The sequence below is a fragment of the Sparus aurata genome, chromosome 3, assembly GCF_900880675.1.
Source record: "Sparus aurata chromosome 3, fSpaAur1.1, whole genome shotgun sequence".
In the NCBI taxonomy this organism is placed as follows: Eukaryota; Metazoa; Chordata; class Actinopteri; order Spariformes; family Sparidae; genus Sparus; species Sparus aurata.
The window spans coordinates 20,520,015-20,546,646 of record NC_044189.1 but is presented as its reverse complement, the minus strand read 5'-3'; the positions used below and the strand labels follow the sequence as shown (position 1 = coordinate 20,546,646).

The 26,632-nt window shown below is 43.0% G+C and overlaps 1 protein-coding gene across 19 annotated transcripts in view; it reads right to left on the bottom strand.

Annotated features, from left to right (window-relative positions):
• dync1i1a (dynein cytoplasmic 1 intermediate chain 1a) overlaps window positions 1-26,632 on the bottom strand; it is a 54,478-nt gene that overhangs the window by 19,023 nt on the left and 8,823 nt on the right. For 14 of the 19 annotated variants that reach the window (XM_030412224.1, XM_030412227.1, XM_030412234.1 and 11 more), the window contains 4 exons: window positions 12,174-12,269; window positions 9,547-9,718; window positions 8,107-8,206; window positions 7,820-7,945 (listed from right to left, as the gene is read on the bottom strand). In XM_030412224.1, coding sequence (XP_030268084.1) covers window positions 7,820-7,945; window positions 8,107-8,206; window positions 9,547-9,718; window positions 12,174-12,269 — 494 coding nt within the window. The remainder of the gene's footprint in view (window positions 1-7,819; window positions 7,946-8,106; window positions 8,207-9,546; window positions 9,719-12,173; window positions 12,270-26,632) is intronic. The other 5 variants (XM_030412237.1, XM_030412225.1, XM_030412232.1 and 2 more) reach the window with 1 other exon arrangement.

Sequence of the window (26,632 nt, the reverse complement as noted above, 5' to 3'; positions counted from 1 at the left end):
ACAGTATTAAAGCCGGCTGTTCTCATCCTCACCTACGCTAACCCCCAGCAGACAGCATTCTACCTTTGATCTATAACTACATTGTCTTTAAACTCTACAGAATCTTTCATCTGATTTATCCTTCCAGTAAAGACCAGTATGGCCCAACTTTTACTATTAACACCAGCAAATAAACACACAAATCCACAAGCAAATAGAAAACATCCCTGCTCTCTACTCTTCCTTGTCGTTCCTCCACCAGTTATCACTCTAAGTAAACATCTCTACCCCACATGATTAACGACAAAGAGAAGCCAAATCAAATCAAGACCCCCCTCTATTTGCTCCATATGTTAGTTTAACTCCTAAGCCCTATCAGTGTCCCCATCTAAAGAGGAAAAACACTGTGAATCCCCTCTTTGAGAAACCACAGGTTATGCCATCATTCCCCTCGTGTACTGTCGGGCTGACTGAGAGAGCTACTGAAAATTAGCCCGACTTTGTCCCCACGGCGCGCTTTGAGGCGCCTGCCAGCAGCGACTTGGACTTAACATGAAAGCCGCTTCCCCCTAAATGGTTCTAATCAAATGTCACATCAGCACATATGTTTTAGAGTTATGTGCCTTTTAAATGTACTGTATGTCATTTGGTGCTGAAATAAGATCAATTTGTCCCGCGCTATAAGGAAGTTTATGATTTAAGCTCGAGGGGAATAGCTTGACACTCCAAAGTGGATTCTCAATTTGAATGCCATGTCAAATATTAATGACTGAGTTCAGAGCTGAATTATGGGGAGCTTGATTATGTTTCGAACGGGAAGTCTTTCTGTAGACTTTTTATTCATTCATGAAGCAGAATACTGTTTTTATTATATACTGGAGAGAAGTGTAAACACGACTGAATCTGAGGAAAAGTTTGACATTTTGGGGATTATGTGTATTCACGTTCTGTCTGAGAGTTTAATGAGAGGTTCAATATCACTGTCATGTCTGTACCGTAAATACGAAGCTACAGATTGCTCAGCCAAGAAATAGTCTGGTACAGAAAACCCAACACAAGGCAAATTAACGTCCGATCCATCAGAACTGAAGCCTTTGATCTGATCTAGAGAAATAAAATGTCCAGCAACTTACTCTCACTTAAAAAAGAGGACTAGAGACGTGGTTGTTATGTCCGTAACATATAAATACAAGTCAGGGTGAAAACAGCAGGAATATCCTGAAACATCTTTCAACAGAATCTGGGCTTTAAAGCCATGAACAGGTGCCACTGCCTCCCAACGAGCAGCACGTCTGTGACGAGGGTAAATGTTATAATAGCTTCAGTGCCACCCAGTCAGACTGAGCACATTTATCCACACAGAACATTGATTAAGAATGAATGAGAAATCAGAAAGAATTGGACCGACAGCGTTCTCACATCCCGTCCCGAGTAACACCCTGGTTTTAGTACCTACAGTATTAAAAAGACGTACAAATCAATGAGTGAGTGTTTGAGGTGCCGGACGAGCTGTTTCTCACTTCAGATCGTTGTGCTAAGCTAACTTAGCCTGTTGCTGGTTGTAGTATTCATACTTACAGAGCTTGTACAACTTTTCCGTTAAATGAAATACAGCCACACTCCTCCCATCCCCTGCAGCTCCTCTATATTTCAGATTCATAAGTCTGAACATACCAGTCACACGAGCACCACATCTGTCTGAATAACACCTCAACAACTCTCGTGTCTGCAATACTCCCGCTATGATTGCATCGCCATATCAGGGGCTGACTGGATACCGAGCCTGACATTTCATTTCCAAACGCAGAGTGGCTCTGTGGATGGATCTCATCTCGCATGCAGCGTGGGTCAGACACCTGCCAAGTCGTCTCCTGCCAGCCCAGACGGAGAGGATGTGGGGGAGTGACAGCTCCCGGAAGAAAAAGCAGCAGAGAGAGTCGCTTCGGTATATTGGGCCTGAGATAAATTGTGGAAGTTTTACAGGGAGACGCTTACGCAGTCAGAACAGTGGGTTTCATTTCTGTCCTCGGGCAAGGTCTGTTCTGTGTGTGTGTGTGTGCATGATGGAGGAACTCTCACACACAAAGTATCATCTACCGTATCTCACACAAGGCTCACAAGGCTAAGTGCTTCTGGCAGCCCTTATTATATTAATGGGAAGTGTTCTGTCGAGGATAATACACACATGGTAGGCTGTGATGAAAGATGGCACCCAGCGAGGGATTAGGGAGGTTTGGAGAAATGACAGAGGGAGAGAGAAGGCTGGAGAGAGTCGAACACTCCCTCCTTTGTTGCCTCCTCTTCTCTTTCGTTCTTTCCTCGGGCAACAAACTGTTGCTGAAGTCGGCTTGGGAAGTCAAGAAATGGATCGAGAGTGCAATGGCGAGAAGAAAGAGGGAGAAGGGGTGGGGGGGGTGATAGGGCACGCCAGACAGTATATCCTCCCAAGTAGACCCACGCTCCATCCCTCCTCTCCTCCCACCTCTCCCCCCTCGCTCACCACACTCATCTGTTTTCCACTCTGCCTTATCAGGACCAGATGGATCCGACTGTCTTCCCCTGCATCCCTTCTTCTCAACCTCCCCCCCTCCTCCCGACCACCTTTCTCCTCCCTTTCTCCCCCTGGCTTCGCTCGTTTATGACACCCCACGGATTTTGTCACTCTGTGGTTTCTGGCAAGGAGAGAGAAATACCAAGCGGAGTCTCGATTTCAGCAGGCAAAGAATGAGGGTTTGACAGAGTGAGAGCTCTGGGAACACAAAAAGGCCTTTCTCTGCCTCCTACAGCTCCTTTCCCTTTATTTTCCATATCTTGTTTGTTTGCTTGCCTCATATTTTCACTCTTGCTGGTTTTTTGGCGTTAATGCTGGATTCCTGTTATAAATATAATGTAGTTGTTTCTATTCTGCTTTTGAAACTTAGATAGATATCGATACTATTCTATTCATAGATGGTACAAGTTCCTCCTCGGGATATTAGTATCAATCCCATTTTACAGGATGTGTTGCCACAAACTTTGGTGAGAGTTTAAACGACATAAAATGAAACTGTTAAGACTCGAATGTTTAATTCCTCTTCCTCTAATTGCCGTAGTTTCATGGCTTGGTGCAGATATTTCTTTTGATACCTTCTGTTGAGTGTTTCCTGAAGGTCCAGTATGCAGCGTTTAGGGAGATCAATTCGCAGAAAAGGAATATAATATTCATTGTTATGTTTTAATCAGTTACTAAGGTAACAGTTTGTTTTATGTTACCTTAGAATGGGCCTCCTGTGTGTACAGGGGGAGCAGGTCCTCTTCCACACAGTCTGCCATGATGCACCAACCACGGCTCTATAGGAGCCTTTCCCACCATTCAGGAGGGCAACACGTTGCAACCTGAATCTTAAGAAATCGTTTAATATTTTAGGAAAAAAGTGATTTTTGTTCTAAGTAACCAAGAGAGTGGCAACATGGTAATTAGTGAGCTTTAGATGAGCTTGTCTGCAGATTTTGTCTCGCTGGTTCACTATTTCCAGACTTCTGCTGAGCTCGTGATAACTGGCTGCTGGCTACAGCTAAAGAGGGGTATCGATCTTATGATTGTACTCTCCGCTGGAAAGCAAATTAGCATATTTAGCAAAACATTGAACTCCCTCAACTATTATCATTTCAAAATATGCCAGCATGCTGAATGCATGAGTGCTGAATAAAGAACACTGTCTGAATCTAATAATCTAAAGTCATAAAATTGGATTTTTTGCCAGTTTTCCATTCTCATCGACACCTTTCCATGGTGCTTTGATGGTATAAGTTCCACAGACTCGGTCGTTGACATCGACTCCAACTTCAACACTCTCAATGATTTTTCTTTCTAGTTGCCACAAATAAAACACCGTGCCACAGATATCCCCCAGATATCTTTGCTATGCTCTCTGGACACAATGCTGCTTCATCCTCCTGTGGATTTTCAATCTGATTTGAACTTAGACGAGGCCTGTGATTAATGCTGTTGTGCAGTTCTCTCTATAACTCTCTCTACCTTCACCCTCCCTCCCTCTCCTCCTGCTCTGCTTCTCTTACTCAACCTTTCTAGGAGTGCCAAAGGCCTAGGGAGCGACGCAAGGCAGCGAGATATTAATAAAAATATGACTGAGTCCAATGGGATATGACAGTAGCGGCGGGGGTTGTTACAGGCAAGCGTGTGGTTTGGGGGGTTCAGCAGAGGTTTTAAGTCAAACGGGCTCTTTAATGTGGTGTGACTTTGCCCACTTGAGAGGCTGGTGTGAAGTTACAAGATTGGACCCAACTGGGATGGAGCGATGATGGGTCCAACTGCTGGGACAGCCATGATGAGGGAAGGCACGTTCAACTGGTACCAGAACCCGCAGCGGCGGCAGCCCCTTTCCTAAAGTACAAGCCCAACCCACACACTGATGGCTCACACACTCCCTCCACTATATTACAAATCAATGGCTCCTTAACTGGGGTCATGAAACTGCCACAAGCCCTTAAAAAGATCGTAAAAAGGCCCGTAGTGTACTGAGGTACTGTTTCATTTCAGTTATAGTTGACTTACTTTCTAAAATCAAACAGAGTTAGATAACGATTACATTTTCAACTTCATGATGATTTAACTTCATGATGATTTACCTTGTTAAACCAGATGTACAAAGTAAAACACCTCGAAGAAAACAAGCTGAATAAAAGGTGAAAAAACAAATATTTGCAAATATAAAACTGCATCAATGTATGAAAACTGTTCTGACCACATGTTTAATGCCCCTACTAAAGACTCTTTTAAACTACAATGTTAAATCTGCAGAAATATATTCTAGAAATACTATTTTCACTTTGAATCCAGAGATCCTCAAACTTAAAGGCCAGAAGGTTCTCTGAATGGTTGCAATAAAAAAGAGCAAGGTCACTAAATAAGAGCTTGTGGGGAAAAAAAAGGAGGGAACACTGAAAGCATGACTAAAATCTGTTGAGTCCACAAGGCAACAACATTCGTCAAACCAGGACCTGTCTGTCCAAATATTGCATTGCAGTGTATAACACAATATTACAACACTGCTGCTCGTTGCCAAAAACTGCACACTGACACTCCCAAAATCAAGCCGACACCAGCATTTACATTTTCACTTTCCACTGCACCAGCACGTCAAGGACAACGCTGATTCAAAGTAAATATAGTTGAGAATAGATTATAGGGTCCAGTGCAAATGAATTAGATCATTACAACAGTAGATAATTGATATCAAACAGTCCAGAATTAAAACCTGCACTGAAAACACCTCAGATGTTTGAACACCACAAGAAAATGTTCCCTTGCGTAGGTATAAATATTCTAACCCTGAATATGAGCTTCAGTGTTGTTAAACAGACAGTTTCTGCATTGCTAAGCTCATTCACCAAACTGCACACAGCCCGGCAAGAAATATAGAAGCCTGACCTCACAGAAACCCCGTCTGAAACATGAAGCCTTCTATAAGCCATCGCCTTATACAATAAAGCTCCTGCTGAAGCAGACCTCAACCACAAACCCCAAGCCTCCAATACTGACCCAGCACTGTCATTCTTTTGTATCCTACACACACACACACACACACACACACACACACACACACACATTCCACAGCCTTTACAGATGTGTACAATACTCACATATGCAACATATGCACAAACACAGATACGTATCCTTCCAGCAGATGAAAGCAGCTTCTGTGGGGAAAAAATGTCTGAAATGTCTGAAATAAGTTTTCTAGTGTGCTGCCAACACACGAGTGAGTGCCGACTCATATATATTTGTGTGTACCTGCAGTAAACAGCCAGCGTGTATGATTACAGATGGAAGGAGAATGCACGTGAACAGCTTGTTCCTCCAGCCAAGGATGGGAGGTGGAAGGTGAGAGGAGAAATGGGAGAAAGTAGAGACGGCGAGGGGAAGAGGCGCCCGGCTCTGTGGTTTTGGGGGGTTAAACGGCAGAACATGCTCGCACATTAAGAGCCATCTGATCCGCGGCTAACTAGAGAGTCGCGACTTTGTTTGCAAAGTTTGCACTGCAGAAAGAAAGAGCAAGAAAAAAAACCCTCTCCTCTCGTCTAACCGCTCCTGTGCTGCTTTCATCCAAATCCAAGAGTGACAGGAGAAGTCGTGGCTGATTCCAAATGACTTGCAACCTCCTCTTTCTTTCCACTCAGTTTTATCCTCTACTGTTTATATGGCCGCTCCATTTCGAACTCCATCGTTCTATCTATGTTTTTCTGTTTTTCTGTCATTCACTTTTTTTACTCCCCTCATGAACAGCCCCAGGCCACACAGCCTCCCTGACTAACATGTCGGAGGGGGGCAGGGTAGGAAAGTGAGGCACTTGGGAGTTTCTGTTCTTTCTCAGTTTTTCTTCTTTCTCTTCTACATCTGATATCACTTCATCTGATGCACATCTTTCCAGTAAACACTCACTCAGGACCACTCTCATGGATATGAACAAGTTTGTGCTTGTAGAAGTGGTTTGTATGTGTCAGTGAATCACAAACAATGTTACAGGTAACAATTTCTCCGTTCCAGTGATCGCATTACCAGCTCACCTCTGCTGTAGACATTTGCAGCTTATTGCCCCCTTTTGATGAACCGAGCATTTTATCAGCTGCTTACACAAATATCCTTGTTCCCCGACGTCTTATATTCAAACACTGACAATTCACAGATCAGCATGCTCAGTAAACCGCACTGTTAATAAAGTCAGATGTACTGTACATACTTCCTCAGAGTGCCACATGGAAAAACTACTGAATCCTACAGCTACAAGATGCATAGCTGTAATCTATCCGTGAGACCACATGGATTTCAGCGACGACATAAATTATGGTGCAGTGAAAGAGTGGAGCGCTTTAAAAATCCATTATGGAGCTGGTCGTCTATGGCAAGCGTCATATCGAAATATTTGCACGCAGCGTGCGGTCTGCAGGAATATGTAGTTCTGTGTGTGTTTGAGAAAAAGTGAGACATTTTTTTCCCGAGCTGAGACGTGAATTTGAGATTACATGTGAGCACTTCTAACAGCAGTGAGGTGAATGCCTCTGACGTCGATGCTTTCACAAGTATATTTCCTCACTTCCAGTGACGTGTATGCGGAAGACTTGTCAAATATTGGGAAATGCAGCACTGCTGACATTAGGCTAGCATCAATGTGGGTGGGCTAACACACACATGTAGCTCCGTTAGATTAGGAAGTGGTAGGCCACATCACATTACTACCAAGACGTCTCTATATGGCCTCGCCTGTCTCGTGGGAGCCGTGAAGCCCTCACACCCAATCCTTCCACCCGTTCTCTCCTCCCTCCCTCCTTCTACCAGTTTCTCAGTGTCATTTGCAATTAGCATCCCGCCCATCAGTGGGTTTCTTTCCCACCAAAAACTAAACCTTCTCGCATTAAAACTGACCTCCAAGTGGAAGCGTTCACCTATAATCCAATTTCCAATAACTGTATGTGGGGCTGCCTTTCATTTACCTCCTCTTTACTCTCTGTTTATAAGTCACGATGGTGCTGTTGTCATGGAAAAGTGTGGAAAAAAGTTACAAGCTGTAGATTACTGGATGTGGCCAAACTAGGGTTGCCAGGTAAAGTCTGACAAATACAGGAGAAGCTTCGGAGTGTGAAGTTCTGAGCTGCAAAACAAGGACACAAAAGAGAAGACTTCTTGTTCTTTTTTCCTTTGTTTGGAAGTTTATACTTGTCACTAGTCGCCCACAAAACCGGAGGACAAAAAAGAAATAGCTCAACTAACTTCTCCCCTCCAACGACCGGCAACCATGACTCACATCATATTCCATAGTTGAGGTTTGATAAGTATAATTACCTGACAGTGAAAGACGTACTCTGGCGTGGCCTTCTTAAATTTGATGTTCCACACTAGGGCAACACCATCGGGTTCATGAGGAGCATCTTCGTTATTGTTATAAGAGGCAACCAGCAACTCCGGATACTGAGAGAGAGAGGAGAGGAGGAGGAGGAGGAGGAGGAGGAAGAGGTGATGAGGGAAACGAACAAAACAACAAACAATCATTCCATATTCTAAAAGCAACTTATGATAACACTCGCATTATTGCTGGTAAAACTTTTCTGAGCTACACACACAGGACTAACCTGAGGGGACCAGTCAAGGCAGGTGATCACGCGATGTTTCGACCAGTGTTCATCATAGAATAATCTGCTTAAGGACAAACTGGAGCCACTGCCTGAGTCTCTGAAAGAAAGATACGAGAGAAAACAGTCAAAGGTTACTCTGACTGAAGACAGCGGGTTTGTTCCAGTCGCACAACAGACATGAAATAGGTACCTGCCAAGAAAAAAATGCCTTCTGTCTGCAGGAGTCAATTGTGATCACTGCTAAAGTATCTGGAGTGTAGATATTTACAAAGCGTCCGGAGGAGGAGGAGAAGCTTTTTTACCTTAACACACTGCAGACAGCTCCTGTGGCAGCTGCCACCAATCACTGATTCACAGAGCTACACTGCAGTTTACTGACTTGTAAAGCGGAATTATATAACTAATCATGACAATTCATCGTTTGTCACTTTACAAGCAAAAATGTCTGAATGTTCAATTTCCTAAATGTATAGATTTTAAGAGTCTTGGCATCTGGACTGTTGTTTGGACAAAGGAATCAATTCGGACTTTGGAAACTGTGATAAGCATTTTTCTAAAAGGTTTATTGAATAATCCGAAAGCTAATCAGCAGTTTCATCGAAAATTAAAATAATCGGTAGTTGCAACTTGCAGCTTACTAAAGTTTCTCTTTACCAGCACCCATTGGCTGATTCAGCATATTGACTTGACACGAGAGGAATTTGGAGAGAGAGCTGTCTGACTGGCTGTCCACTGTTGTGAGTCAGACATTTCAGCCAACATGTTGCCTGCGGTCAAACTAGATCCTGTGCAGATTGCCACTGGCCACTTCAGACTGTTGCATCACTACAGTTTCAAACCTTTAGTTTTAACGCTCCACTTTGTCTGCAACAGTATGTGAGAATGAACAGCAGTGGAACAAGGTAGCGAAATGTAGGTTATGTTGTTAAAACTTCACAAATAGCACATCCATGGAAAAAAGAGGAGAGCTGATGTGAAGAACTGGGCCATGGCCTGTTTTAGACTTAATCTCTATTTGACCACAGGCTTGATGCTCCTCTGAGGCTGCAGTGGTCAAAGTTGAAGTGAGCTGGTGAAAGCTGAATTCTTCTATAATAGCAGCTCTGCACTTATAACTTATAACTTCAACCAACACTTTGATAACCTCCATTTGGAGGCAAGCCTTCAGACGACAAGACAATGCTCTTTAGGACGTGGTGGTTGTCAGTTCAGAGGAGTTTTTAACCCCCTGAGAGTGTGACATCAGCAGGAAGACATTTATTTTGAAGAACAAAGCAGCTTCCAGGCCCCTAGAGTGACACAGTGGGCATGAGTCAGTCTGAGAGATCATTTCTTAGTTGGAGGCATGCAAGTAAACACTCACATGTGCTCTCTCACATCCAAACACGCCTTCCCACCCTCCCTCCCTCTCTACCTCCCACCGTCCCGCCTGCTCACCCCTCTTTGTCCTCCACGTCTCGGCCGCTGTAGTCAAAGAAGATGTCACCGTCTTCGGCCAGAGCTCTCTCCATCACCCGGATGCTGCAGTCGAAAAAGCTCTGAAACTCAGAAGAGTGCAGGATCTGCTGCCTCTCCTCCTCCGTCAGCTCCCGCAGAACAGGAAATGAGCCTGGTGGACGGGACATAAACATAAAAACATGTGTTGTATTATCGAGTCATCGCACAAATATTTCAAATTATGTTTTTGTCTTCTTCTTTCTTCTTGTTCTTTTTATCTTTTCTCTCCTAAAACAATTTATAATGACCATCTCACTTTTCTAAAGCCTTTGGTGACATCATATAATATTATGCTAATGCACAAATTCCAAAGATATTACATTTATTCTAATCATAAGAGAAAGAAAAGAGACAAACCATCCTAACAAAAAGGCTGGAAGTAGAAAACAACAAAGTACTGTAAGGTTTCTTATAATAAATATCAATATTAATGGACAGACTGTCTGACTAAGTTGTTGTTCTTTATTCCAGAGAGTTGTATCACATCTCTATTATTTATCCGTATTAACAAATAAATAATAATTCTTTTGATGTCTGACCACAGATCACTTTATAATGATGTCATTTCTTCTTTATTATATCTAACAGAATCACACATGATATCCAAAACTTTAAGGCATTTGTGAGGACCATGTGCCCACTAATTAAATCTCATAAATTCCAGTAAAAAGTATTTGACATGATGTGTAAAGTGAAGGTATGTTCCTGTTTTGAACCAGCTGTCCAGTAATTACAGTGACAGTGCAGATATCTTACTGTATCTGACAGTACGCAGTAAAATATAAAACACTGAGAACATAATTTGCTTCTGATGTCAGATTAACAATTCACTTCATCTCTATCAAAACCAGAATCACATCCAGGACATAATAAACTACAAAAGGTCCCTAATGCATCTTTTCTAATAAAACCCTACAGTAAGAACTTCATAAACAAGAGGAAAACAAAGCCCTCTGAGCAGCCCGCCTCCCTTTGAACGTAATAGTCGCACAGCACGGCGTCCTGTTTTTGAAGTCACTGTCCCCAAGCAGCACACATGCGATTTTAACGCACACAAGCACGCACAGACACACACATATATCGACCTTTACCCTGCCTCTTGACTTTGATCCCCCTCCATCCCTTTGTATTTCTTACGAGTTGTCAGAAGAGACCCAGTGAATCGAGTGGCAGAGATCAAAGGCCAGACCTTCTAATAGGCCAGGATGGAGAGGAGACGGATGACTGTGTATTTATGAGTGTGTGTGTGTGTGTGTGTGTGCGCGTACATCTGTGTGTGAGTGTGTGTGTGTGTGTGTGTTTGACTCACACCCGGTACAGTCAGGACTGTGTGTGCAAGTGGATATGAATATGTTTGTCCATCATGTGTTCTGTTTTCACTCACTCGAGGCGTTCCCTCCATATTTTACTACATGAAACAACGACATACTAATGCACGCACACACATCGTCCATGAGTCTGGACTTTGAAGTGTGGTCGGGGAGGTCAAGTGACAGGTTTTTAATCAGTGCTGACCCCCACATGCCATGGAACTGATATGCTGGACCCGCCTTAACCTCCCCCTTTACCCTCCATCTGATACACCCACTGACTGGATGTGGGTGTCACACACAAGTGACCGCAACTCGTGACAGTTTGACCAACAACATGTAAGAAGTCGAGGGAGAAAGATCGTTTTGTGTTGGGCAGCTGCTTCATAAATTGGTATCACTTTATATTAGGGTACACATATTAACCACTAACTAGCTGCTCATTAGCATGAACGTAAGTAGCGTATTGGAGTTAGAAGGATTTAATTGAAGGTTATCTGGACACAATTAACATTTGCTTTGTTTTGTTACTGGGGGTGTAACGTTCCATCAGCCTGGATCTATTTCTTGAATCAATGATCAACAATCGATGATCACAATTCAAACCGTTTTAGCGCCTGCCAGATAATTGCAAGCAGCCAAGAAAATTATGATGATGATATGTTATGGACTCTTGGGTCAATCGTCAGTGTGCAAATATGTTTTGATTTTAAGGAAAAAACAAGTCACCAGACAGACAGACAGACAGACAGACAGACAGACAGACAGACAGACAGACAGACAGACAGAGCATCTGACTCGACAGTCTGCTGAACTGTTGCTCTCCCAACAGCAGTATTAGCTGCTCTGCTTCAACAAAGTGAGGCTGAAAAAGAAAAAGTACATACAGACTGAAATTCAACAATCGGGTGTTCTGCAGGAGAGGCAGAGACTTGGACCAACAGTGAGTATGAAAAACAATAAATAATACACACAAACTGTTTCAGTATTTGTAGAGGAAAAGTCCTGAACTCAATCAGTCACAATTATGTTCAACTAACTGCGTGTTTTTTTTTCTTTTATGGCCAAAAAGAGAAGAGAAAGGTGCAGCAGCTTCTTCTGTAACTGATTCTGTTAAAATGGGTGATATAGTGTTATATCGATGGAAGGCTTCTGAACTGAACTGAGTGAAAATCTTATCATAGTAGAATATGTGATCAGGATCACTGCAATGATGTTTATTCTTCCATCATCCATCCATCCATCCTCCCTTTGTACCTTCTTTGGTTTCCCTGTTCTCGTCATCGTCTTGCTGCTCCGACTCGGGGCCCGGCTTCGCCTCCATCATCTCCTCATCTTCCTCTTCCTCCTCTACTGAGAGAGAGTAAAAGAAAAAGAAAGAGAGAGAGAGAGCACTCATGTTAATCAACAGCTGTTCCAATTTTCCTCGACCTCCCGCTGTGTGCTGCCTTCCCCCCCTTCTTACCAAAATAATCACTCCCAGACGTGCACCGGTACACCTGACTAACTAACATTTGCTCCAAATGGGTTTCATTTACAAACACACGCACTTGTTTTTGCATTTCTTCCTTTTGTTTTTTGTTTTTTTAAGAAAACAAAAACATGTGAAGGATAAAAGCTGCAGAATCTTTGCACATAAATATCAAGCATTCGTTACTGGGTAGAAATATAAAATTAGCCTGAGCTCACATGGTCTGCATGTGTGGACATACTGGTCACTCTGCATGCAAATCAAACACACACACACACACACACACACACACACACACACACACTCAGCAGGAAATGTCAGAGTTGTGTGCGCTCTCCTTTTTCTCTCACCTTTGACCCCAAGCAGAAAGATCCAGTGATGTGTGTGTTGAAGGGGATTCCCTGTGCATTCCCTCCAATCAGGCTCTGCAATTAAGCTTGCCTCTCCAGTATTTATTGTAAGTGTGTGTGTGTGTGCATGTATGTGTGTGTGTGTGTGTGTGAGGAGGTGGGGTTCAAGTATGAAGGGCTACTGTCAACATAGGCACCTGCTTGTGAGCTACTACCCCCATGAACAAGCCCCCCTCACCCCTCGGGGTATGTGTTGGTAACCCTCGCCAACCTCTCCTCCTCTTTTTTGTCCTTCCCTCCCTCCGAAAACAGATGCCGAGAGACGGGAGGGGCCTCTCAGAGGACCTCTTAACACCCTGACACCGTGACCAGACACCTGTGGTCTGCCAACACACACACGCTACCCCAACACACACACACACACACACACACACACACGCTACCCAACACACACACACACACACACACACACACGTACAATCTGTCTTTTCTCTCTCTCTCTCTCTCCAGCACACACACCCGGGGCCCTCGCCTGCCATGCCAGGGGTGGCGAGGGGTTAACTGGCGCAGGGTCAAGCTGACAACAGTCGCTCAGTCCAGTGGGAGGAAGTGACTACATCACACCCTCAGACGTGTCATGTCTCTCTCTCACACACATGAATTCCGGCATACACACACACACAGACACACACGTCGGGGTGTGTTTAACTCAGTTGGAGTATGGCCCGGGGGCGCTGTTGAAACCACTCGCTCGAGGGCCGCCCTTGCACCGGATGAACTGTCCATTTATCACTCGGACTCGCCTGAGCTTCTGATGAACTCACTGCTGCTCTTTAAAAGGTACAAATGCGATTGCAATTGGTGGAACACTTCAGCGGCTGCATCGCTATGATTGCACTCATTTCTGGCCTTATTTCGTTTTATATTTTAGCCTTCCCGGTACGTCCTTCTCTCACCCCGTCTTCATGTTTGCTTTTCTTTGTCACTCCCAACTTACAGTTTTTGATATATGACTTTAATTTTCATACCGTGTGTGTATAATAAATGACTAAGCTAAATCAAACACATGGCGGCCAGGCTCAGTCCAAGTCAGTGGTTAACAGCCAGCTGTAGTGATCCAAACACCAGTGACCCACCAGTATGGAGGAGAGACCAGAGAGGACCAGACAGGCAGACTGCCAGACTAGCTCCATGTCTGAGCTGCCAAAACAGACAAGCTGCAAACAGAAAAGAACAGGAAAAGACTCCTTTCAAGCCCTTTTGTCTCTCCATCCATGCTTTATTTCCTTCTGATGGTTTTGGCATCCGTCAGTCACCTCTTTCCCTCCACAAACTGTGGTCATTAATCTGCATGGGCCTCGGGATGTGAGGCAGCGACTGGGGTATAACTAACCAGCACTGGAAAAGATACATTATACTCAACTTCTATTCTATCGCTTTCTATTCTATTCTATTTTCTTGACCTTACGTGACCGGTCCGTTGGTTGGAATGTGTGGCGATGGGAATGGGAGGAGCGTGAGTGGAGAGAGAGAGACCACATTGAGGAGCGGTCAAACCGTCAACCCCCGGGACCACAGGACTCCGGAGCAAGGCAGCGTGATTCATGGCCTATGGGTTACCTCACTGAGGGGAGACGGTCCAATTCCCGCATGAAGATACTGCTGATGTCGTTGCCAGCGGCCATGCATCAAGTTGTTCTGTCAGCACTGAAAATATCACGGATATTTCCTTTGAATGGAAATTTTCTGATTCATTTGTGTGTTTGTTCAAAGTAAAGCAAAAGCTATAATGCTGTAAAATGACATTTGAAAGGAGGACTCATGGCTTAGAAATGATAACACAAAACTTTATGTAAAATGTGCATGCAAACACACTCACAGACGCACTGCAGGGTTTCCTGTTGAGTTGCAAAAGAAGCAGGGAAGGGAAATCAAAAGAGACAATCTTCCACAGTTTGAGCGTGTCTGCCTGCTACCCTGCAAGTATCCGCACACTTTCTCTCATTCTAGTCACGGGATGCTTTCTCTTTCCACCTGCCGCTTAATACCGCTCCTCACGGCAGGACAACAGGTTAACTGGTATCCTCCCCCTCACCACAGACGGGGGTCCACCTTGATGAAACTCCGCTTGGGGGCTCCCGTTTTGGCCAGCTACACACCCGGGGTAATGATATCCTCGGTAGCCCGGGGGCCGCCGCATCTGGCTGCCTCAATCTTCCCCTGGCTGCTTACTCATGCTGACCGGGCCCAGTCAATTCAGTACAGCCCAGCAGGTATGTAGACACACAGACCCACAGTGTGGAGAAACACAAGTACACACAAGACGTGTAAAGATGTTTGTAAATGCATATGCACACACACACACAGGCACAACAGAGGCATGTACCCACACTTTGAATCTGTTAAATTGTTTGGAAGCACAACAATATTACACTGTGCTAACAAGAATGGAAAAACAACATCACCTGTCGCAGCCTTTCATGTGCTCGGTCAGACTCTACGTAAGTATTGTGCTAGAAACTGGACAATATGCTGTCAGTTAGGGCTGCCACAATAATTCAGCATTATTGTGTAAATCAAGGTTGCACTGATCTATATGAGTGTAATATTCTACTATCAGCCATAAAAATCTTTAGTCATTATCCATTAAGTTCTCCACAGAAAGATCTACAGATTTAAAATTTGAGGGAAAGGGAGAACTGGTATCAAACTGGCACCTGGTCCTGGCAGATACTCTGGTATCAGGTGAGAAAAAGTACTGTACGGAGACCAATTAGCACTACATAATCATGTTTTCCGTGCATGAGGCTCTTGTTAGTTGGTATAAACATCATTACTGCTTTTATGGACTTACAGAAGAGTGAAATAGTTCAGGTGAGAGTAATGTGCTGATCTGTTTGTGGATTAAAGAAAACATAGCCTTAACGAAGGGTGATACGCCGCTGAGAGTTTCATTAGCTTAAACACCTTATATTACTTCACAGTAGGCAGCTACTATAGCGCATGTGGCGAGAAGAGTTCTGAAGATACTGACAGCATATAAAAGACGTACACGCCGTCCTCTGCTCCCCCTTTGGCGAGCACATGAAGCACAATGGTGCGGTGTGTCACGGCAATAATGTGCTAGCATTTTATCTGGTTGGTCAGGATCAAAGCCTGAGCTAACCTTTTATTCTGAACCCAATCCACAGTAAGTGCTGGTGTGCTGAAATATGTCAGTGCATGCTTGGAGCGACTGGCACAGTTATCAAAGAGAGAGGGTGTGTGTGTGTGTGTGTGTGTGTGTAGAGGAGAGGATGAGACCGGGCCCCAAGTTTGTCATCGACGACATTATGGGAACAGAGCGGCAGACTTATCATAGCCGTATGGAGGTGACTACTAAACTGAGTCACACACAATCAAAGTTGACAGTACTCATAATTTTTACAGCTCTCTATTGTATCAATCACAAAGAAAGACAGATACTGATATGAGAGTGAGGAGGCGGCGGAAACACAAGACAAATACAGCAGGATTTTGGGGGATCCCACGCGCAGGGAATAACCCTCCAACATCATACACACATTCATATGGACACACACACACACACACACACACACACACACACAGTCAGAGTTCGCAGGGGTTCTGCTGTTGAGCCGACCACAACACATGCACTATTGCAGAGGAGTAGGAGGAGGCTGACATGACTTGAAAGGCCTCTCTAATGTGGCCCTGGCACGACACACACATACTCAAATGAATAAACGGCACTGAGAACTCTTATTGTTAGAGAAAGACTCGACACACACACACACACACACACACACACACACACACACACACACTGCATCCACTTCACCTCTACACATATTACACATGACCTGAGGCACCGGGGAATTCTACCACCTCCAGTAATTTCATCCTTGTTATCTAAAGTATCAAAAGAAGATTTATAGAGCCACAATGATTTTCTTTTTAAGACAGAATAAATGAAGTTCCATGATAACTTAAAAGTGATGTGGCAGGCCGACAGGAAGTGTGTCTTGCCCCCAGTTGGGACATCATGTTTAGGAATATTGTTTGGTGGAAATCATCAAACATCACGTTCTAGGCCATCAACAAGCTCATGAGTTTAGACCCAGAGATTAAAATACGCACGGCTAATTACCCAATTTTCATGCTTGTAACAGTTAAACCAGTCATCCTCTCACAAACTGGAGCAAAAGCAGACAACAAATCACTTCTGTTCAGACTCACTAACATAAGTTACATTGACACACAGAGTCAGTTTTTTGTTCTTCCTGTTTGTTTTGAAAGCGACACAAACAGATTAGCTCCACATTTCATTATTTGTCTGCTAATGGCTTCTTCTGAGTCCAGGTCACGCAGGTCGTCCTCACAACAGGTCCTCTCACACCTCTAAACCAAAAGGTGATCCGGCTTTTTCTGTTTTCTGCTCTAGATTCATCATCACACATCAAGTTCTCTTCCACCATTTACAATTTTAAATCTAATTTAAACACACAGTATGTGATTTCTGCTGTTATGTGACACCAAAACAAAACAAAGAACATAAACAGCGTGGGATCATGGGAATTAAATCATTCAAACACTGTTAAACAACCAACATATCGCTGATGAAAATATCCACTGACATTCTTTAAACATTACATTATGTTTTGTCTCATGCACTCTCTGACCGTCTCTCCTGGAAGTTATTGTGACAGGTGATCGTTACCCTCAGTAAAATTAAGGATTTGTGTATGCAAATACACAAAACGGCTAAATATGTAACAAAGGATTCAAATATTATAATTCAGAAAGGCTACTTATCTTATATATATTACATAAGACACAGCTTTTTTCTCCTGTTTTTAGCAGAGCCTCATTATTTTTGTCAAATTCAAACTTAATGTATTTCTAACGTACTCTTACTGCTTTTTAATCTGCTGCTGGTTTTCATTCAATCTCTCCTAATTTCTTATTTTATCATTTTCAATCAGATTTTATAATTTTACTAGTTTTAGGTGTTCTTCCATGTTTGTGCCTTCTCTGTATTAAACATGTGTATTGTTTATTACATTATGTAATTTTGACTTTTATGTATTATTCCTTTAATCAAGTGTGCCTGTGCTGATTCTAACTTCTGTTGTTAATAGATGTCCGATATATATAAAAGTGTCTTGACTTCACAAGCGTCTTCTGATCGCTAGTTTTTTGTTAAAAGTCAGTCAGACTCACTCATAACTCTTTTTCTGAACACAGAGAAACTCACACTTTTAGGGACCTCTGCTAGTCCTGCTGGACAGTAAATTGATGGGTGAGAGCCGACCACGCAGTAAAGTCGAACAGATCTTTTTCTGAGAGGTGAGAGGGCGGTCTAACCCTGCTGCAGATTCTCACTGATCGGTAGATGGTCGAGACAGACAGGACAGACTGTGGACGGTAAATTGTGACTTAAATGGTGAGTAACTGCCTGTGAAAGGCTTTATTTTCCCTCAGAGCGGCCCAACATTCAATTTAGCTAGAAGTGAAAACGTGTAAAATACTGGTCACTTCCTTATTCACCCTTCTAACTTAGTTTGTTCATTTTATTATGTGTGGGGTTTTTTTTTTTGTTTTAATAGAAAATTATGTTTAAAATTCATCATGGTTCATCAGGTCATGATTACCACAGTGGGGGTAAAAGTACTTGCCACATACACACACACATTAGCAGCAGGACTTGATGTAAAACTGGCGAGGCTAAAACCCGCAGAATGATTTAGATTAATTCATCTCTTCACCACACTGATCAAACACTGTGTGTGTGTGTGTGTGTGTGTGTGTGTGTGTGTGTGTGTGTGTGTGTTCATGTCTATGTTCACCAGAGTCTGCACTGTAAGCACACACACACACACACACACACATAATCAGCTCTGGTTAATGCAGCCCGTTCAGGTCTTTGGGGGTCTGTGGGCAACTCTGCTGTGTGCTGTCGATAGATTCTCCCCCATCCCTCCGTCTCTCTCTCTCTCTCTCTTTCTCTCCATCCCACCCCCTCTTCCTAGCAGTGCCACCCAGGCTTGGCCCCAACCCAGACCCACATCTTTGAACTGAGCCATCATGCCGCACCACGCCATGCCATGAGCCCAGCCGCAAGGCCCCTGATTAAAAACCCATGACTTCAAACTTTCCAAACTGTCAAAAACCCCGTCAGAGCGGGAGACCGACAGAAAGAAAACGTCTTACATAAAAATCACCGCTGTGGCATCGACTCACTTTTCAACGCGTCATGTGAGCTGGGATTTGTGTCACTCAGAAACAGAGCGGTGTGCATCTGTGTGTGTGGCTCAGGATGCTGGTGTTTCATTTTGTTTTAATGAGGGACGGACGGGCAGATGGGCCAGCTTTTAAAGCCGTGCTGAAGGTTAATGCTTGTGGTGGAATCTATTTGGAATGCAGTGGAATAGACAAAATTATTCAGAGCACCTCAAACCCATATTCTGCTCAGTACCTTCACCAATCAAACATCTAGTAGGATTTTGCCAATCACACTAAGAACTGAAAGCCAACACATGTTTGAGATTAACTGTGAACTATTATTCTCTGATTCCAATAATTTGATTTCATCTAATACTCATTTCTAATAAAAATCTCTGACATCTTTGGTTGGTGAGACTTTGAGGGAGCCCTCAAGTGTGTGTGCCAAGAGTGCTCCCTGCTGGAAAGCTGTGAAATAGCACGCAACTGCAGCCAAACTTAAAATCAGCAGGCTTATCAAATTTATCTTCTATCAGCTGTCAAGCCGTAAACTGTGATAATGATCTGTGAATTAAAAGGTTTAATTCGTCTGGAACCGGAAACAAAATGAGCTAATTTGAAAGCCTGTTGATTTTGATTAAAAGGCTTGACTGAAGAATAATTGAAAACAAACTTACATGGTTTCAAGCTCGATTTATTTTGACTTGACAAATAATGACTGGGGTTATATGTTTAACTGACTGCTTAAAAATGCACCAATCCTTGAATTAAGAGTATAAAACAGTGAAAAGGCACAAACACGACGGACAAAGGGTTAACAGACATCAAACTGAAACAACTTTAGTGAAGCAGGGCTATAAGCTGCAGGCTAGCTGTGGCAGTGAACCGCTACACTCTCAAATGAAAAACCCCTGGAGAGGCGAAAGGGATCTCGGAGTACAAGAGAGACCACCCAGGCAAACGTTCAAGACCCACTGTTGTTTTACACACGTATAAAAAATGCAACAGGGAGGGGGGGGTGGGGGGGGCACACATGTCAAAAAGTCAAGTTCAACAAAATGCGAGTGAAACGGAGAACAGTTGAAAAGAGAAAAAAAAAAGGGGGCACATGAAACTGTATTCCTACTCATCTCAGGCACTCATCAGATGGCAAATATTATTTTGGATGATGGCCATTTTGCCAAAGAGAGAAACAAAAAGCCGGAAGGGAGGGAGATGAAGAAGGGGTTCATGTACCTTATTATACGGTGGTCATAGGGGAAAATTGCAATCATCTGTGTCTCACTTGGAATACCTTACACACTGTGAAAGACAGTACTTTTCTCTAATATCAAGAGTTTTCTCTGGGTTTTTACTGCCATGGCCATTCTGACAGAAACCGCCTGGGACCCTCGGCATCAATTTTAGGAATGAAACAGGAGTGAAGGCTGCGCCCTTTGGAGGGCGACGACGATCAAAGTAAAACTCAAGACTCGTTTTATGAAGAGAGAAAGTGAGAAGCAGGCGATTATGTGCGTCAACAGGGAAAAGACGAGGGGAGATCATCATAGCAAAGTCTGAGTTTGCGTTGAACATGCACGTACATCAAACACACGCCTGTTTTACAAAATACCTCTAGAAGCTGCCATCACGCCGCCAAATGTCCAGAAGTCACCAAACAGAGAGAGAAGATTTTAAACTTCACTCTCAGTGGAACAATTTAAAGTAAAACAACGGAGTACATTTTGTCCTCTGGTTACAATCTGTGTGGTGATTCTCTATTTGACTTGAATTCTGCCTTTAGAAAACACACACGTATACTCTCACACACACACACACACACACACACACACACACACACACAAACGCGCACACACACACACACACACACACACACACACACACACACACCCTCTGGTCTGTTCACTCGCTGTTGTAGCTGCCTGGCTGGAACAACAACAGCGTATGAGACAACCGCTTCCATATGTGGCTGCATACACATATATGCGCACATACCATACGCAGACACATACAGAAACATATAAGTGCCTAACCATGCAAAACACACACTCGTGCAACCACATTCCTCCCTCCAGGACCATGTAGACTGCCCACAAACCCATCAGTCATGTCAGCTTCATATAGACTGGGAGTGTGTTTCATTTACTGTTTTTATTTGAATGCATCGGTGCTTCACTGGATTGCAGAAGTACCAAAGACAGAGGCATGATGAACAGGCTGAGATGTGAGTGTTTTGCTCTCAGCCCACTCTGAGCCCGCAGCCCAACACAGCAAGAATTTCCCTTTCGCATGATGTCCAGTTGGAGAAACTGCAACAACACAGACCACAAAACTCTCACCAAAAAGTTGCTTGAATACAAGAATCTGTACAGAAATCTGATTAAAGAAGAATTAAACAAGACGACCAGACTACTAATCAGAACAACTCCAGGCTGTGATATTTTTGCTTTCTTGCTTAAGTGTTTATTATTATCACTATTGTTATTATAACTTTCATGGCTGTATTTGATAGGACAGGTAACAGCGTGGTGCTGTGGCAGAAGCCTTTCTGTGTGGAGTTTGCATGTTCTGCCTGTGCTTGGATGTGTTTCCTTCGGGTGCTCTGGTTTCCCCCACCATCGAAACATATACATTAGGTAAATTCTCTGGTCACCGGCTCGTTGGTGCCTGAGCGCTGAACAGTCGCTGCTCACTCCTCCCAAGGTTAGGTTAAAGCCAGAGAACCAGAAAAGTTTCTTCTTTTATAAACTACAAGTCATGTAGTGCTTGAAATTAGTAAAAAAAATAGAGATTCTAATAATTTTGGTGCCAATTTAAAGTGCTGATAAATACCAACCAGATCAGAACATTCAATATATCTAGAAGTTTGTGGAAAACTCCAACTGGACCAACATGCTGTAAATTGTCAAGATAATTTCCTCAATTTGCAGTTTGGTTTCGTAACTACACTATTATAGTATTATGTAGCGCTCAGATCGTGTGTGTGGCCACTGCGCCTGTGTGCACGTGTGCCTCTATGTACACTGGAGTCTGTGCACGCTTGTTTATTCTGATGCATGTCAGTCTGCACATGTGTGTTTACATTTATGAATCTGTCTGCTTATATCTGCATGTGTGTGAGTACATTCAAAAAAATTACATGTCTTTTCAGATTAGTGCTTGGAAATGAGGTTTCTCTTGCAATTAGAGGCCATTACCAGCCCACCACATGTCAGAAGACAAACCTCTCATTGCCGTAAATATACTTAAGGAGTGAATTACTGACCGACTATACACTCGAGCTGTACAGACCCTGAAAACTAATGGGCCAGAAAATACATGAGGTGGGGAGAGTCATGCACACATACTTTTGCATACGGATGCAGAAACATTAACACACACTCTTGACCTTGTGAACTTTTAACCCTGAATGATCATCATGGGGGTTTTCCAAAGTTGCAACATCAAATTATAGACAAACACACACAGAGTTGTATTTCTGGTGGTTTACTGCGAACAATTACTGCTGTAATATCATAACTGCAACAACATCCCTCGGTGGCCTCGCCTGCTTCTCCCTACGTTTCTCTTCTCTCTCTCGCTTTCTCCTCCATCCCTCTTTTTATTCTCTCATGTCCAAAGATTTCTCATCTTCTTCAAAATTCTCTCTCTCTCTCTCCATTCGCTCCCCATTTTCTCTCCATTTCTTTGGCAACCTTTCCCCCCGCAGCCTATTATGGATCTTTAAGGCTCCACAGAGCAAAACCAATTTTCTACAAACTGGGTCAAGTTCACACTGCACCCATGCCAACCTGCACACATGCATACGTGCACAAGCACATGCACAAAATGGCTTCAATCCCCTTGACCTTTCTTGCTCTTGCCAACATTTCAAGTAAGCACGCAGACACACACACACACACACACACACACACACACAGATAGTTATCTTCAGATTGGGATCAGCAAAGTAAAAGAGTGGGTTTGTCACAGTACTGACATTCACTCTGTTCATGGCCAAGTGGGGTTGGCCGGTCCAGAGGAGGGATGCAGGGGGAAACAAAGAGAGGTTGCCCATATTTTGCTAGAACTATGTGAAATCTCACACCCTCCACCCATCTGTAGAACCTTTAAAACCTGGCTCTATAAAAGTTTTATCAGGCCTGGGGAAAATGGAGCTGGATCATTGCAACTGTTGTGGTTAAATAGTTGACATGGGAGAGGTTCAACAGCGAAACCTTCATTCTGTATTTCAGAACATGCAGAAAATATTGCACAATTTTCATTAAGCATACAGACATGTTTGCAAATAACACATTAAGTCACAGCACAGTAACGTTTTGGTCAAGGCCAAGAATGTACAACTTATTAACTTACTATATGAATAGCCTGGATTTTCTGCAGTCTAAGACACAAACAGCAATCTGTCTAGTGTGTCTAGTGTGTAACATTTCCCTTGTTACATGATCTCAAATACTTCTAACAATGATGTTATAATGTTACAGTCAATCACTAATTGATATGATTTGTCCACTTTGGGTGCAGAAGAACAAGCTAAAATCAAAACACCAGATAAAGTTGCCTTGGCGAACACGTTAGTCAACAGGCCAGCTGACTATTGAGGGAAGTATCTGACAATCGACCAAACCAATACGTTTGTTTCAGGGCTGATATCTGTGATTCGTAACTATGGAGTCCAATAACCGATATCTGAAACCAATGTGCTTTTCCAGTGCAAATGAAAATCTTGATAGCTTCAGTTACTAGTTAGTGTATAAATTCATATATCTAACCCTAATAAATACTCATGGCAGATACAGATAAGACAACCCGTCTCTAACTTCCCATTTTGTAGTTCCTACATCGAGGGGTAAGAATAATTCAGATGTCCAGGCACAGGGGCAACGACATGTTTGGCTTTGTTGTCTTCAGCCATCGCTCTACCTCAGAGCAGCAGTTTGACGCCCTGAGTGTGACATCACAGTGCTGCACTTGTTCATCTTCTCCAACATCTTCAGCGTATATTGGTGGATAACAAACCAACTTTAGAAGGAGCAGACCGCCACCTGCTGCATCCAGGTGTGCAGGTGCTGCACTTGATAAGTCAATGAAAGCAGATCTGCTATTTCACAGATAAATTACTGTTAACATAAAAGTCTCAATATTAGGCCAATAATTTATCAGGCGATATTTATATATATGATGTATCACTAATAGAAACCAAACAATGAGCTGAAAGACAGTAAAATGCTCAACTGAGCTGAAAGGACCTGCAGAGCTGGGTGACAAACAAGTCACCTCTGTCATATTACACACAGTGATTTGATCTGGTGCTTGTGTTAAATAATGTGAGGATGTAAAGCTTTTTCTGTTTCATATCACCATGAAATGAACCATCAGTCTTATTGTAAACTGTATTAGTTGCTACTGTCTCAAACGCTGCCACAGGGGTGGTGACAGGAACCCACCTGTCACATCACGACCACTGCCACATCATACTTTTGAATACTATTGAATGTTCAAACGTCACCAGCCACTCCACACATTATCACAGATTTTTGGCTGGTGAGTGAATTAAATCTATCAGAAGGCACTTGGCACATTTTGCCAGCATTTGGCTGGTGGCTGGTGCTAATTTTGAGCCTTTACTCAAATTTAGAAAAATGAATAAAATTACTTTGCAGAATGAAGCCGAGCGTGCAAACCAACCGACAGCGTTCATTTACATTAGATTCAATAAGAGGTGAAAAGCAAACAGTCCCTAAGAAGCCAGTTCTCCTTCTCAAGACCATGTCAAGGCACACGATAGAGGCATGAAACAGCAACTACTCAACACACACTTTGTTTGACCTCAGTCGGTTAGGTTACTATCACACACCACATGAGACCTTACTTTATTTCCATGCTATGTCGTTAGACGAAGCGTCCGTCCCTCGCGACAACTGTGTCCATTCATACCCATTAGGATGGCAGTAAATAGTTGGAGCCAACCGTGACTGGGGCTAATCTGATTGACTGACACAATGGACACTTGGGACAGACAGATGACTGAGCAGCCAATGGGAAAAAGGAGCACACATAGACAAGCTACACATCACGATTATTGGAAGGCAATTGGTCACGGAAATGAAAAGCCATATCATTAACTGGTTTAAATGAGAGTCACACACACAAACTCCATGGGAGCTTTAAAACACAAACTCCTGTGTAGAAGATTCACGCACACAAAGTCAGATCAAATCCAATTTGATAAGCTGTATTCAGCTGCCAGTCTCACGTCGCACACATGCACTAAGGTCAGATATGAGAAGTGTTGAGGTCAGAAGTTCATGAGGAGAACGAGCGATGAGAGAAGCCCCGAGTCATCCGCCAACCATTTAAAGTGATTACGATGAGACACACTTATACTTCCGTTCACACACACTTTATATACATAATACAGTTTTAATGTGAAGCAACCTCAAGCAGATTCAGGCCCTAATAACATATGATAGGGATAACAATGAACACAGTTATAGAGACGGTGTCTGAATTATATAAAATGCATCAATTAGCCACATGTGACCTTTAAAAATGTTTTACAATAGAGAGGAATGTTGAAATTAAATGCAATAAACATGATTTGACAACATACAGCGGTTTAAAAAGAGATACAGGACCCTCCATGGAGCTTTATACAGTCCTGAGACAAAGTTCTTCTTCTGCTCATTCCCTCACAGCAGCCAGTTGGGTTTCTCCCCCATTAAAATCACCTCTTTCTTCTCTCTGTTTATATGGTTTAGTATAAAGCAGAATACAGCCTTAGGTACAAAATATACTGAAATGGTGCCAAGAATAATAAAATTCCGGTGGACAAACCATTTTTTGTTGTTGAACTAGAGGGAGGAAGGGCATGTTCAATGTGTGTGGGAAGTCATTTGTCTGATGAAAAAGAAACACATGGAGATAAATAACTACACGCAAATCCTAAATATAACTAAACTATCTTTGGTTCAGTGATCACTCTGTACTATTCTGGGCATGTCAAACCTGTCCTCATACAGTAAGTAGAGTACAGCCTTTAAAAACACTAATCACCTGCATATGAAAACCACCAGGAGCTTCAAGGTGAGCTCACTGGCTCTACTTGAATCACAGCTACATACACACTAATGGCCTGCATAGATGTAGACAAACACACAGACACACACTGAACATAAGCCTGTTTTTAACACTTCATACTTAATCCAAGAGGAGTGCGACCTTACAGTTCAACTCAATAACAATATTATTGGAATCGTTGTAGATCCCTAAAACAAATTCACAAATGATTTGTGTTCAATATTCGTCTTCCTCCAGTCAAAATATGACTTTCTTCTTGTCTCTACAGTTGGATGTTTGAGCTTAACTGTTCAGAAAATAATGTGTAGAGATTGTCACTAGAAGGCTGTATTCATAGTTTGTGCTGAAAGTGTGATGTAAAAACCTGAAACCACCAGTGCACACAATACAGTTATCAATAACTATATATTCATTTTCTCACAGATCCAACAGAAACCTGTGACCCTCTTTGGTTGGCTGGTCGTAGCCTCAATAATCATGCATGCAACCTGTAACTGCAACCTGAAAATGAGATGCATGTTGGGTTCAGTAATCAACAAAAGGAACTGGCCTGAACAAACATACATCTAGAAGTGCAGGCAGGTGCTACA